A 13,653-nucleotide genomic window follows, 5' to 3' on the forward strand; every position below is an offset into this window, starting at 1 on the left:
GGCATGTCGCTGTGCCCAGCACCTCGGAGTGGGGGGGGACCTGAGTGAGGCCTGGCCCTACAAAGGCAGTGGGCAGCTGAAGGCAGGGCTGGGCCCCTTGCCCTGGGTCCCCCATGGGTCTCACAGGCTGCCCACCCCCCGTCCCCAGGTCACCTGCAGGGAGGGGCTGCCAGGGAAACCCCCCACGTGCTGGAAAGTCCAAAATTCTCCAAGGAGCCTCGTTGCTGATGTCCAAGCGAGAGGCCGGGTGGCACCTGCAGGCCCGGCCGGCTGCTGACCCAGGGGCGCCACAGGATTCCGCAGCCCGAGGGAAGTGAAGCCTTGAGCTTCTTGACTATTTTTAATCCCCGGGACACTTATCTTGTGGCTAAAGTATCCCTTGACCGGTTGGGCACTGGGGAAAAAGTCGCCGGTGTGGGGTGGTGCTGGAGGAGGGACACTGGGCTGCCGGAGAGGCGGCCGCTGCTCACCCCTAGAGCCACAAGCCAGGCTCCACGGTCCCCCCATAACCCCAAGCCTTATGTGGGAGCTCGGGAGCTAGCTGGCTGAGCAGGTGCCATTAGATGCGACACGAAGTGGCTCTGCTCCACGGGGCCCGACCCACATGAGCGGGGAGCCTCGGGGTGCTCGGGCGGACACCAGGCTCAGCAGTGACGTTGATGTCTGCTTGCTTTTGGGTGCTACCGTGGATACGCACATGCAGACGTTGGGGGAAGGCCAGGAGGGGGCTCCCAGGCCCGGGCAGGGGCGAGGACAGACCTCTCTGAGAGGGCAGCCCGGCACAGGGTGGGCGGGGGCCCACGGGGTGTGCCCTCTGGGGGTCTGTGGACGGCGCCACCCCCAGCCCCACACCTCCACGGCCATCACCATGGCACCGCAGCCCTTGAGCTCGGGCCCCAGAGGTGGGCAGCGCGAGGGCAGAGGCCCCAGAACATTCCACAGCAGCGCCAGCCTGTTCCGACCCTCACTACCCTCGGGGTCTGCACATGGGCCCCAGCTCTCTGGGTGAACCCCCCCGCCAGAACGCCCAGAACACCTGCCCTGGGGCGGTCAGCCTGTCTAGGACTGAACTCCCAGGGACCCAGGCCCGGGGAGGCCAGAAACCCAGCCAGGACCCCGTGCCGGGAGGAGGGGCCCTCAGCCCCCGGAGGACCCCCACCTCAGGATAGAACAGAGCCACCTAAACTCCTGAGAAATGCCAGGCCCCGCCCCCGCCCAGGCCACCCCTCCCAGCCCAGCGCCGCCCTGCCCGTGGCTCTGCAGCCTGGCCGCCCGACGGCCGCTCCCTGTGACCCTGGCCCCTCTGCCCAGGCCGTGCGAGGCCACCGTGGGGCCAGCGCCCTTGCAGGCCCCGGTCCCCTGCCCTTGCCACCACGGCCTGGGATGCGCGTCCCCCTCTGCGCACCTCCCCAGGACGGCTTCCCCACTGCCCGACACCACCATCCAGCCTCGGACGCAGCCCCAGGAAGCTTCCTGGGCGTCGCTGCCCCGGGCTGTGAGCGGCCAAGCACAGGAGCCCCTGCGGCCCACATCAGGCACATCAGTCCGCAGCTCAGCTGCCTTGTCCACCTGGAGGAAGGGGGGCTGGGTGGCACCTGGGTCCCCCAGGGCGATGTGCTCGGGCTAAAGATGAGGGTGGCTGAGTCTCAGAGAAGGAAAGCAACTCGCCCGGCATCACACGGCCTCCGGGCAATGCCCAGTGCTGTGCCCACGGGCACCCAGTCCGCCCTCAGACAGGCGCTCCTCCTCCCCCTGACCCTCCTACGTCCCAGGTCCTGGGCCCCGGGCAGCGGGGGCCCAGGTGGTCATGCCCACTCCCCACAGGGACTCTGAGTGCTGGGGCCCCTGAGCAGCCCCTGCAGGTGCCCGGGAGCTGGGCCTCGGGTGAGGTAGAGGGCACCCGTGCTGGCTGTCTCCCATCTGAACGGAACCACAGTTCAGGAATCGGGGGGCCTCCCAGCCCTCCCACTCGAGGGGTCAGGCCCTGGTCCGGAAGCTTCCTTTACAAAGGACAGAGAAGCCAACCACCTGCTGGCAGGTGTGGAATTCAAGTTTCCATTCCTGCCCCTCCCTCTGGCCCTGATTGGCTCCGGGGACACACAGCCTTTGCTCTTTCCACGGGGAGTCGGGGAGTCGGCTATAATAGAGACTGGGTGCTGGCTGGGCTCAGCCCTGCAGACGTGCCTGCCCAGGTGAACCTGACCAGGTGAGCCTGCTCAGGTGAGCCCGCCCAGGTGCCCCCCCCACCCAGGTGCCCCCACCCAGGTGCTCTCGCCCAGGTGCCCGGCAGGGCAGGGCCAGCTCGGGCCGGGAGGCAGAGATGGCCCAGGTGCTCCACAAGTCCAGTGGCACCTCGAGGCCACGGGACCCCAGGCGGGGAGAGGGGGCCTCCAGCCCTTTGCCCCCAGACCCTGCGATGGCGGGCGAGGCCCGGGCCGGCGGGGACGCAGGGCTGCGCCGCCTCCTGAGGCTGCACCGCACGGAGATCGCCATGGCTGTGGACTGCGCCTTCCCACTGCTGCACGCACTGGCCGACCACGACGTGGTCCCCGAGGACAAGTTCCAGGTGGGCCCCGACCCGCACCCCCCACGCCCCCTAGCCTGCCCCAAGCCCTGCCCTGCCCTCGAGCCTGGGGCAATGTCTGGGAAGACAAGTTCTGGGGGGGCCCCGCCCCCGGGTCCCCCCGAGTGGGGTTGAGGGGGTTGGGATGGGGCTGTGGGTGTGAAGAGGGGACGGGGCAGCGTCTCCGGGACAAGCTCCCGCGCCTCTCCAACGCCCTGCCAGCCCTCCTGAAGCTGCCCTCCAAGCCGGGGTGAGGTCCCCGAAGAGGAGATCCAGGTGGCCTCCCGCCCCCAGCATCCCCGGGTAACCCCGCGCCCCCGACAGCCAGGGGCACGGGCAGGTGCTGGGTCACCTGCAGCACCTGGGGGCGGGCGGACGGCAGGAAGTCGGGGGGCTGGGGGCCTGGGGGGCAGGAGGCAGGAGGCAGGACCTCCCACTCCCCACGCTCGCTTCAGGAGACCCTGCGTCTGAAGGAGAAGGAAGGCTGCCCGCAGGCCTTCCACGCGCTCCTCTCGTGGCTCCTGACCCAGGACGCAGCTGCCATCCTGGACTTCTGGAGGGTTCTGTTTAAGGACTACAATGTGGAGAGATACGCCCGGCTGCAGCCCATCCTAGACAGCTTCCCCAAAGGTCGGGGGGAGCCGGGGTCCTGCGGGGCTCGACCTCCACGCTGGGGGCCGGGTGGCTGGGGTCGTCCCAGCTGGATGGCAGAGGGAAGGTTGGGGGGGTAGGGAGCCCCCTACATCGCCTAGGACCGTCCCGCTGAGGTCTTGCCCGCCTCCCAAGGTGTGGGTCCTGGTGTCGAGGCTCGGCCCCTGCTTGCACCCTGCAGACGTGGACCTCAGCCAGCCCCGGAAGGGGAGGAAGCCCCCGCCGGGCCCCAAGGCCGCGGCGCTGCTGCCCAGACCCCCTGCCAAGAGGAAGGTTCCGGAGGAGCCCAGGGCCACCCCGCCAGCAGCACTGTCTCCAAGGGTCACCTCTAGCCCAGGTACCTATTTGGAGGAGCCGGTGGGCCGCAGATGGGCCTGGGGAGCCCGCCACGACCTGACCACACCCCCCCAGCTGGGCCCCTCTGGATCCTTAGGGGGGTGGGCCAGGCCGTCCCCTGTTGTCCCAGGAGCCCGGAAGCAGGCAGGCGGGTGTTACTTCCTTTTTCTGGTTGTGGACAGCAGCGCCCAGGAAAGCAAGGGCATCCACAGGAGCTGGGGAGGCACCCCGGGGGCTCTCTTGCCCCCCGCACCGCCCTTGGCCGCAGGTATTGGCCACGTGGGGCGACGAGGCCAGGCTGGTGCGGCTCCCCCTGCAGGCTCCCAGGCCAAGGCCAAGCCCAGGAAGCCCGAGAGCAGCGCAGAGCCGCAGCGCCTCCCGCTGGGGAACGGTGAGCCAGGCCCGGAGGCTCCCCCGGGGCGGGCGGGGTGGGGGCGGAGGGCCCCCTGGGGTGCTGACCTAGCGCCTCACCCCAGAGCCTCGGCTGGACAGACGCACCAAGAAAGAGGAGGCTCCTCGAGTCAGCCCATGTACGCCTGGCCCCTTCCTGTCCCCTCCTTGCCCCAGAGTGGGGGACCCCGGAGACCCCCTAGGGTCACCTGACCTAAGGGCGGGCCTGCGAACTCTGCCCCCCTCCACGCCCTGGGGTCCCTGCTCGTCCTGCCCACGGCGTCCGCCTGGCTCACACAGCAGCGCCCATACTGCACACCCCGTGCACACACACGCACATGCTCACGCGTGCATAGCGCACATACCCATGGCTGTCTGGCTGTCTGTCCTGCCCCGGGCGGGAGGAAAGGAGGATTCCGCAGCCCAGACACCTTTTGCCACCTCCTTGCCTGCAGGAAAGAGGTGCTCAGGGGTCCTCTTTCCAATGGATGACGCCCCCCCCACCTGGTGCTCCCTTCCCCAGGAATTCAGACCATGTCCACTTCGGTCCAGAGAGCCGTGACCGTGTCGTCCGGGGATGTCCCAGGAGCCTGTGGGGCCCTGGAGGGGATCCTCATCCAGCAGGTGTTTGAGTCAGGTAGACGGCGCTGCCAGAGGGGCGGCCAGGGGCATGCAGGCCCCCTGGATCCGTGTCCCTCCTCAGCACCTGGCGGTGACCACATCCTGGGTCACCTCTGCCCGCCTGGATGGGCCCCTCAGGGTCTTGGTTCTCCAGCGGGACGGCCTGCAGCGCCTTCCCGCCCCCACACCGCCTCCCTCCCCTCCGTCTGGGCTGGGCTCCGGCCACCGGGGTGTCAGGACAGGGACACCTCACCCCCCAGGGAGGGTGCCCGGGGCCCGCCCTAGTTCAGCATGGCAGTTATAACCACTGGCCACAAACTGGGCAGCTTAACACAACAGGAGATCCAGAGTCCAGGCGTCCAGAGGCTCTAGGGCAGGGGCCCGTGCCCGTCCGGCTGCTGGCCGCTGCGGCTTTGTCACTGCAGACTCCGCCTCCAAGCCAGGCTCTTCTCCCTATGCCTGTGTCCTCTCCGTCGGACTCAGTGTCCCTCGGGAGCCCGTCTTAGCTAATCCCCCCTATAAAGACCCTGCTTCCAAAGACGTCTGCACTCCGAGATTCCAGGTGGATGGGAATCTGGTGGACAGGCTTCACCCAGTACAGCCCCTGAAGACGAGCCGTCCTGTGCCCAGGATGCGGGCCCGGAGCCCGGGGGGCCAGGTGGGGTGGGGGAGGAGGGGCAGCAAGCGGCAGGGCACCCAGCCTCCCCCTGCCTGCACCCGGCGCCCAGGCCAGAGTGCGGCCGAGCGGGGGCCAGCCAGCCTCTCCTCCCAGGTGGCTCCAAGAAGTGCATCCAGGTGGGGGGGGAGTTTTATACTCCCAGCAAGTTCGAAGACCCCAGTGGGGGGAAGAACAGGACCCGTAGCAGCGGCCTGAAGACCCTGGTCCGGGCCAAGGGGGCCCAGGCTCCTGCCCCCGTAAGCACAGCCCCTGACACCCGCCCCCAGCACGCCCAGAGCTCAGCTGGGGCTGCGCCCAGCTCATTCCGGTGACCCTCCCTCTCGTCCCCAGGAGGGTGGAGGTGACCCGAGAGCAGGCCAGCCGGGCAGGGTGCAGGCCCCTCCTGCCCTCCCCAGCGAGCCCCAGCTCCAGCAGGTAATGCCCAGGCCACGGTGGCAGGGAGGGGGGATCTCCTTCACCTCCACGGATGGTCCTCAGGGTGGCCCATCCGCCACTTTGCCGCTTGACCGGGGCCCTTGCTTGGATGGTGAGGACAGAGGCCTAAGCTTCTGTTCACAGAGTAGAGCCTTTTTGTTTTTTAAATAATATTTTTTCTGATAACACACAATTGTAAAATTTCAAATAAGTCAGAGAAAATAAGTCCTACCAGGCTTTTGCCACCGCAGGGCTGGTCGGGGCGCCAGCTGTCCTTTGTCTCACAGCGGGCCGGTGGGTGGGGACGTGGCCCCTGCTGGGGGCCAGGAAGCTGAGCATCGAGCACGTCATGGGGCTGAGCACGTCGTGGGGCTCCCAGCACAGACCCGGGCGCCCCTCGCTCATGCCAGGTGCTGAGCCCCAGGCCCCCAAGAAGGAGCAGGACGCGCGCCCGCCCCCCGGGAGCCCCCAGCCGCCTGGCGGGGCAGCGGGCAGTATCACTGCACACGGCTGCCTGCCCTGGTGGGCTTCCGGAGGAGGTGGCACCACGCGGGCTGGGGTGCAGGCAGGTGGCACCGGGCCCAGCGGGTGCCTGGGAAGAAGGGGCGGCGCGGGGCCAGGCGTGCCGCGTAGGGGCCGCCCGGAGCACGGTGCCCACGAGAAACTGGGCTTTCGGAAGGCTCAGCCTTCCCAGGATGGACGGCCCGGCCCCGGGGTGCGCGGTGGGCACCAGAGGCTCAGGGGCGGCAGGGAGCCGGCGTCTGCCGGCGGGGAGCAGGCCGGGGACTCGCGCACCCCCGGGGAGCGCCACGCTGGGGCTGTTCCGAGGGGCTCTCGGGGAGGGCGCTGCCCCAGCCCGGGATCCTCCAGAGGATGCGTGTGTCCGGCCCGTGTCAGAAGAACGAGGACGAGTGCGCCGTGTGCCGGGATGGCGGGGAGCTCATCTGCTGTGACGGCTGCCCCCGGGCCTTCCACCTGGCCTGCCTGTCCCCGCCGCTCCACGACATTCCCAGGTGAGCCCGGCACCCGGGTCAGCCTGGCCACCCCCCACCTGCCCTCATGGCCGTGTCTACCCATCTGCCCCCTGAGTAGGAGGCTGCCCAGAAGGGTCCCCGTTCCACGGCTGGGAAGTGGGGTCCCCCAGGAGGGAGGCAGTGGGGCTGGAGCCTCCCACCCGCCTCCCCATGTGGCCACACTGCCCCCCACCCCCAGCCTGGCCAGCAGGGCCCCAGGGGGCAGAGAAGCAGAATAAGGCCCCCCATCCTGTCCCATCTCACCACACTCCCCAGCCCAAATCCCCAGCCGGGCCCCCCTCCAGGCAAGGTCCTACCACAAGTCAGGCTGAGCGGGTGCCCGTCCCTGGCAGGGCACTGGCCCTCCCGGCCCTGCCCGCTACCACCGGCTCCCTCGGGTCACCGCAGCCAGCGGGGGAGAGCCCAGGCGGGAGAAATGACACCCCCAGCCCTGGCCCTGCCCAGCCCCCTGAGTGGCCTTGGCCAGGTCGCCCGTCTCTGAGCTCCAGATGCTCGTCACTAACGTGAGGGCATCCGGCGGGGCCATCCCTCAGCTCCAGCTTCCTTCCTGCCCTCGACCCTGTCCCCCCCCCGGCTGGCCGCCATCCCCTCTTGTGGAAACGTGGGTGGCCCGGGGGTATAAACACCCCAGTTCTCCGAGGCCCCACTGACAGGGTGGGGCCCATGAGAGCCACGCACAGGCCGCTCCAGGTTAGCTGGGGTCCGGGGTTCTGGGGCTCATCGGGAAGCTCTCAGAGGGGACACCGACCGCGCCGGGGAGGGCCGCCCCCAGGGCTAAACTTCCCCGTATCCCGGGCTCTCCCGCTGACCGGCCGGGGCAGCGCTTCCATTGTGCCTCTGCCCACCGTCCTGCCTGGGCCTCAGTTTCCCCATCTGGAAAAGGGAAGGGGTGACTTGGAGGAGCCTCGGGCCTCCCCTGCCCTGTGTGTTTGGGAGTCTACTGTCCCTTCTGCTGGCCTTGCATGACCCTGGCTGGTGACCGCGTGAGCAGTGGGACCTGGAGGTGCTCCAGCTGCCTCCAGGGAAGAGCCCAGCGGGACGTGCCCCAGGCCGAGGAGCCCCCACCCCAGGAGCCACCTGCGGAGACCCCGGTACGCACCAGCCCCCTCCAGGGCCCTGTGTCCGGCCTCCCGGCCATTCCTGTGGGCCATAGACCCTGCACCCCCTGCCCCTGGCCTGGCCTCGTCAGTTTGGCCGTCTACACCGGGAAGTGGCCCCACAATGGCCCGTTTCTCAGGGCTGGCCCAGGGGCCTCTGCTCTGCCCAGGTACACAGCCCGTGTGGGCTGCACACGCCCCGCCTTCAGATGGGGACAGGCTCAAGGACCTTGCTAGGGGCACAGAGCCAGCATCTGCACCCAAACCCCAGGGTGGGGTCCCCCACACCAGCTCCCGGGGTTCCCAGGGTCCTGGCGATACAGACCTCCCTGGGGGGTGCTGTGCAAGTGCCCTGGGGCCTCGCCAAGCACTGATCCTCTGGTTCCAGGTCCTCCTGGGACTGAGGCTGGCAGGAGAAGACGCGAAGGGCCCATCCAGGGAGCCCCCAGCCGGGATGGACGCTGCTGGCCCCTACAAGCACCCGCTGGCCCCACCTCCTGCAGCCCCGTCGCCGGTGCTGGAACCCTCAGCCCTGCGCCCCCTCCTGTGTGTGGGTCCCGAGGGGCAGCAGGTGAGGAGGTGCTGGGGGGTGGCCCTGTCTTCTGGGAGCCAGGACCTGCACAGCCGCCAGGTGGAGCTCTGACATGCAGGGCATTGGGAGGAGCGGGGAGGCTTGGGGTCCAGGCTGAGCCAGACTGGCCATGCAAGGGCGGCCCCGGGGTTGGGTGCTGGGAGGAGTGCACCCGGCACGAGGGTGGAGGGCTCTGAAGCGCGGGGCAGGAGTGATGGTCCGTCCCTGATCCTGAAGCCCCTACCTCCCACCGTCACCCTCCAGGACCCACAAGGAGGACGGCCGTCCTGTTGGGGAGTCCCAGTGCCCCAGACCCTCCTGCCTTTTCTGGGGGGGCGGTTCTGGGGTCCCCTTGACCAGCCCCAGGGGCCCACCAAGGGGGAGCAGATCTCCTGGGGCTGCAGCCCCAAGGTGCCCGGTGTCCCTGAGCTCCCCGGTCCCCAGTCACCGCGCTGCTCCCCGCAGGGCCCGGCGGCGCGGTGCGGCGTGTGCGGGGACGGCTCCGATGTGCTGCGGTGCACGCACTGCGCCGCCGCCTTCCACTGGCGCTGCCACTTCCCCGGGGGCGCCCCCCGGCCAGGGTGAGTGCGGCGGCGGGGAGGGGGGCACAGGGCCGGCAGGGGTCACCGCGGGCCGCCAGCCCGACCCCCTCCTCCGCTGTGCACAGGGCCCCTCGCTGCCGCTCCTGCTCCGGGGACGCGGGCCCGGCCCCCGGCGACGGGGCGCCCGCCTCGACCCCTGCCCGTGCTGCGCCGGGGCCTGCCAAGGTCAGTGCTGCCCGGGGAGGTGGGGACCCCGGGGGCTGGAGCGGCCGGCACACCTCCAGGGACGCTCCCGTGCCAGCTTCGCGGGGGTGAACATGCCCCGGGCCGTGGGTTGTGTGTGTAAATAGCCGCCTTCGAGATAACGTCTACCTGGAAGGGAGAGCCAGCTACAAGCATTGGTGGCATGAGATGGCAGTGGGATGCACCTGTTCCCTGGTGACCCGGCCCCGCCCTCAGTGCCCCCTCTCCCAGCCCCTGGGGTGCACCTGCCCCTGGAGGGGTGGCGGCGAGAAGGCGCCCAGCAGGGATGAGCAAGCGCGCGTGACGCCCAGTGTGACCCCACCTGGGCTCCTGGTCCTCCAGCAGTGACCGCCCGGGAGCCAGCGGGAGCCCCTGGGGACAGCTGGCTCGCTGCGGTCTTTGTCTGCCTTCCTGCTGAGTGGCAGTCCTCCTGGGGCTCCCTCAGAACTTGGGGGGTGGGAGTCCTGTGTGTCCCTTCAGGAGCCTCCGGGTGGCACCCTCTTCCCCAGGCCTTCCCGACCGGGTCCCTGCCCCCAGAAGAACCTCTGAGGCCCTGGGGGAGGCAAGGAGTCCCACCCCCATCCGTGGCCCATCCTCCTTCCCAGCCACACGGCACCCCCCAGCGCTCTGAGCAGGAACCCGGCTTGGGGGGGGCCAAGGCCCTGCCCATGAGGGGGCTCACCGGCAACCCCAAGGCTTGGCCCGCACCTGCCTGCTGCAGCGTGGAAGCCTCCCATCACCCCGCCCCTCCGCACTGCCCGTGCTCAAGCCCTCTCAGGGGGACCCCTGCTCCCCCACCAGGAGGGGTCCTTCCCTCCAGAAGACGCTTCTTCACGGACACCTGGGCTCTTTGCTCTTAAACGCAGACTCCTTTCTTGTCCTTGAGGTGGAGCGCGCAGTGACCTTGGAGAGGAGCACATGCCAGCCCCTCAGCCCCTCCCGCAGCCCCACTCCCTACGGGAGAATGTGGGTGTGGCCCCATCCCTTCCTGGGTGCCCTGCACACCCCGAGGCTGTGCTCCTCCCTCACTGCCTGGGTGCTGTGGCCTCCCAGGGCCTGTGTTTATGAGCTGAGACTCGGCTCTTTCGTGCCAGTCTCCTGTGGCTCATGCCCTGCTCTGGCCCCCTCCCCAGGGGCGCCGTGGGCCCTGGCAGCCTTTGTGGGGTGGTTGAGTGGCTGGCATCGGACCAGGGACTTCCCTCTCGGGGCCTGTTTCTCCACCCATGACAGGCTCCCTTCGAGCTGGTTCTCTGAGTTGCCCGGCTCTCCCCGGAAGGCTGCGTGTAGCAGGTGGAGGCTGGCGGGCCTGGGGGCCTCGGGCAACCAGCTGCCAGCGGTGCCAGGGCCCTTGCGGGCAGCCCACACTCGCTCATGTGCACCCTGCCTGTGCCCAGCACCCTGGGAGGAGTGCCACCGCACTGCCCTGGCATGAGCGCCTGTGCCCCAGGCCCCTGTGGCCTCTGCAGGGAGTCCTGCTCTGTTTCGGGGTTCCCTAGCAGGGGTGCTGAGATTGGGCTGACCCTCCTCTCCTGGGCTCCAGGCAGGTGACGGCTCCTCTGGGCACGAGCCGGTTCTACACAGAGACGACCTGGAGTCCCTCCTAAACGAGGTAATGCACCTCCAGGCTGGGCCTCCGCCTGCACCTCCTCCTCTACAACCCCCTAAAGGCTCTGGGGGGCTGGGAGGTGCCCCCCCACCCCAGCTGTGCCAAGCACCACAGGCCAGGCTGCTTCAGACGCATGCAGGAGCCCGAGCACACCAAGGGGCCTAGAGGGGCCTAGAGGGGACCCTAGAGGGGATCCGGTTCCGAGGGCCTGGATCCTGGGGGGCTGGGGGGCTGCACAACCTCGGGGCAGGGCGGGCGGGTGCCCCGGACCTCTCACTGCCCTCATCAACCCAGGCTCTTCTCCCTTCGGTGAACAGCTACACTGGCTGGGAAGGAACTGGGGCTTTCAGGGGTTCCATCTCTCTTCGACGGGAGGTCAGACTCCTCCAGCCATCCCCACACCCAGGAGGCTGACACGTGGTGTCCGCGGGCCGTGGGGCCCCTCCCTGTGTGCTGGGCTGGGCACAGGAGGGTCCGAGACAGTGCGGGGATTTTGGGGGGGACCCCAGGTGCTGGGTGAGGGCCCTGGAGCTGTGGCGGGGGCGGCCGCCCAAGACCGTTGGAGAAAGGGGGGGAAGACTCCCCAGCCCCCTCGGGGGTGCAGGCACCCCATCCTGCTGGAATATGGGGCCTCCTCGTGACTCCCCCATCCTGTGGGGTGCCAGGGCCCTGAGCACAGTGAGGGCAGGAGCTGGCCCTGCCTCGCAGCCCTGGGGCGAGGAGGCCGTGCCCTGTGCCCCCGGGATGCTGTGATGGAGCACTGCGTGAGGAGTCCATGTCTTGCGGTGCCTCAGGCCTCAGTTTCCCTACCTCTGAAAAGGAGGGTCAGATGCTTATGACTCCCGCCGGCCCCGGCGGCCAGGGCGTGCCCAGTGTGCCCTGGAGCCTTGGCAGGTGCGAGGCTCCGCTCTGCTGTCTTGCAGCACTCCTTCGACGGCATCCTGCAGTGGGCCATCCAGAGCATGTCCCGGCCGCTGGCCGAGGCGCCCCCCTTCCCCTCCTGAGCCAGGAGGCCGGGGGTCTGCGGGGCAGCGCTAGGGGAGGGGAGGCCCCCCAGATGCCGCCTCAGCCGAGAGAGAGCGGACCCCCTCCTGCCTCGGGATCCACGGATGCCGGTGCGTTCCCGCTCGTGCTCACGGTGACCTGCTGCGGGAGGGGCCGGGGGACACACTCCCCCCCCCACTGGGACCTGGCCAGGTTAGGACCCAGGAAACCTGGAAGGTCCGGGTGGCGTCCACGCTCAGCTCGTCGGCACGGCCCGTGCTCGTGGACACACTAGGCATCGCGTGTCCTCAAATAAAAAGCTCCTCCTGTGGGGTCTCGACATGCTGTCCTGTGGGGTGTGTTTGCTCAGGCGGCTCTGGGCTCCCCCGCATTTCTGGTGCCTGAAGGGTAGGCCGCGCCGGCGGGAAGGGAGCTCGCCGTAACGGGAGGGCCCAGCCTGGGTCCCCCCCTTACACTCAGGCTCCTCCTCCTGGGGACTTGAGCCCCTGAGGCCCTGACCCCCTCCATCCGACCACGCCGTGGGCCACACAGCTTCGTGGGCTCCCCGGCCAGGCGGCACAGCAATGACCGGAGTGGCTGCTGTCCAGGCGGGGCCCCGAGCTGTGACCTCCCAGCTGTCACGCGTCTGCCTGGTCTCGGCTCTCCTCCTGTGGGGGTGGAGGTTGGTCTTGCTTGTCCGGCACGGGAACGACGGCCACCTCTGTACCAGCCTGCGTGGCACGTCCAGCAAACCAGGAGCAGGCCCACGCTGGATGAGCCAGCCGTGGACACCGGCGGCGGGGGTCCCGCCCTGCACCTTGCCACGTTGGTTACCCTCAGTGGCTCAAACGGTAGCCACTCGGTCCCGGGGGCCGGACGTCCGGGGTCCAGGCGATGGGCAGGGCTGGCTCTTCCCAGGCCCTTCTCCTGGGCGTGTGGACACCTCCCTCAGCCCGGGGTCTCCCCTGGTGGCCCTCCTTGTCTCATGGGGACCCTGGTCAGACTGGGTTAGGACCCACCCTCGTGACCTCATTTTAACCGAATCACCTCTGTAAGACCCTGTCTCCAAACGCCGTCACGTTCCGAGGTGCTGGGGGCCGCCGTGGATGGCGGGTCACGGGGCCGCCCTCAGTGGGAGTCCTGGCGGGGGCGTGGCCCAGTGCCCCCAGCTCGGGGTTTCTTCTCAGTCCTTCATCCGCCCCGCAGTATGTCACCTGCTCCCTGGCTGTACCTCCCATGTCCTGGGGCTGTGTTCTGGCGTGAGCCCGACCTCCCTGCCCTGCTGCACTGGTCCCCCGGAGAAGTCCCTCGCCATTGTTAGCAAGTGTCCTGGAAACTTTTTTCTATTTTTTAAAAAATTTATTTGGGGATCCCCGGGTGGCTCAGCGGTTTAGCACCTGCCTTTGGCCCGGGGCCTGATCCTGGAGACCCGGGATGGAGTCCCATGTCAGGCTCCCTGCACGGAGCCTGCTTCTCCCTCCGCCTGTGTCTCTGCCTCTCTCTCTGTGTCTCTCATGAATAAATAAATAAAATCTTAAGAAAAAAAAAGATTTATTTATTTTGGGGCTGGGGAAGGACAGAGGAAGAGGGAGAGAGAATCTCGAGCAGATCCCATGCTAAGCAAGGAGCCTGACCCGGGGCTCTATCCCATGACCCCAAGATCACGACCCCGAGATCACAACCCCGAGATTGCGACCCGAGCCCAAACCAACTGTTGGATGTTCAACCGACTGCACCACCCAGGTGCCCCCGAGACACATTTTCCTTCAGCGGGGACACGACTGGGCCAGAATACCAGCATCGGCTCTTCCAGTCCACAGATGCAGCAAAGCCCATGGACACATGGGCACTGGGTTGGAGGCTCAGTTGTCACCGATTCAAAATTATTAACGATTTATGAGCAAGGGGTCTGAGTTTCACTT

General features: G+C 68.4%; 1 protein-coding gene across 1 annotated transcript; it reads left to right on the forward strand.

Annotated features, from left to right (window-relative positions):
* The first annotated feature begins 2,314 nt into the window (after window positions 1–2,314).
* AIRE (autoimmune regulator) lies at window positions 2,315–13,093 on the forward strand. The gene is made up of 14 exons (XM_038581151.1): window positions 2,315–2,566; window positions 3,019–3,193; window positions 3,396–3,551; window positions 3,870–3,941; window positions 4,464–4,577; window positions 5,334–5,476; window positions 5,571–5,654; window positions 6,552–6,667; window positions 7,680–7,779; window positions 8,174–8,356; window positions 8,822–8,937; window positions 9,024–9,123; window positions 10,682–10,750; window positions 11,671–13,093. Exons 1-14 carry the CDS (start codon window positions 2,321–2,323, stop codon window positions 11,749–11,751), a joined length of 1,755 nt encoding a protein of 584 aa, XP_038437079.1. The 5' UTR covers window positions 2,315–2,320; the 3' UTR covers window positions 11,752–13,093.
* Window positions 13,094–13,653: the final 560 nt, after the last annotated feature.

This window comes from Canis lupus, chromosome 31 (genome assembly GCF_011100685.1).
Source record: "Canis lupus familiaris isolate Mischka breed German Shepherd chromosome 31, alternate assembly UU_Cfam_GSD_1.0, whole genome shotgun sequence".
NCBI classification, from domain to species: Eukaryota; Metazoa; Chordata; class Mammalia; order Carnivora; family Canidae; genus Canis; species Canis lupus.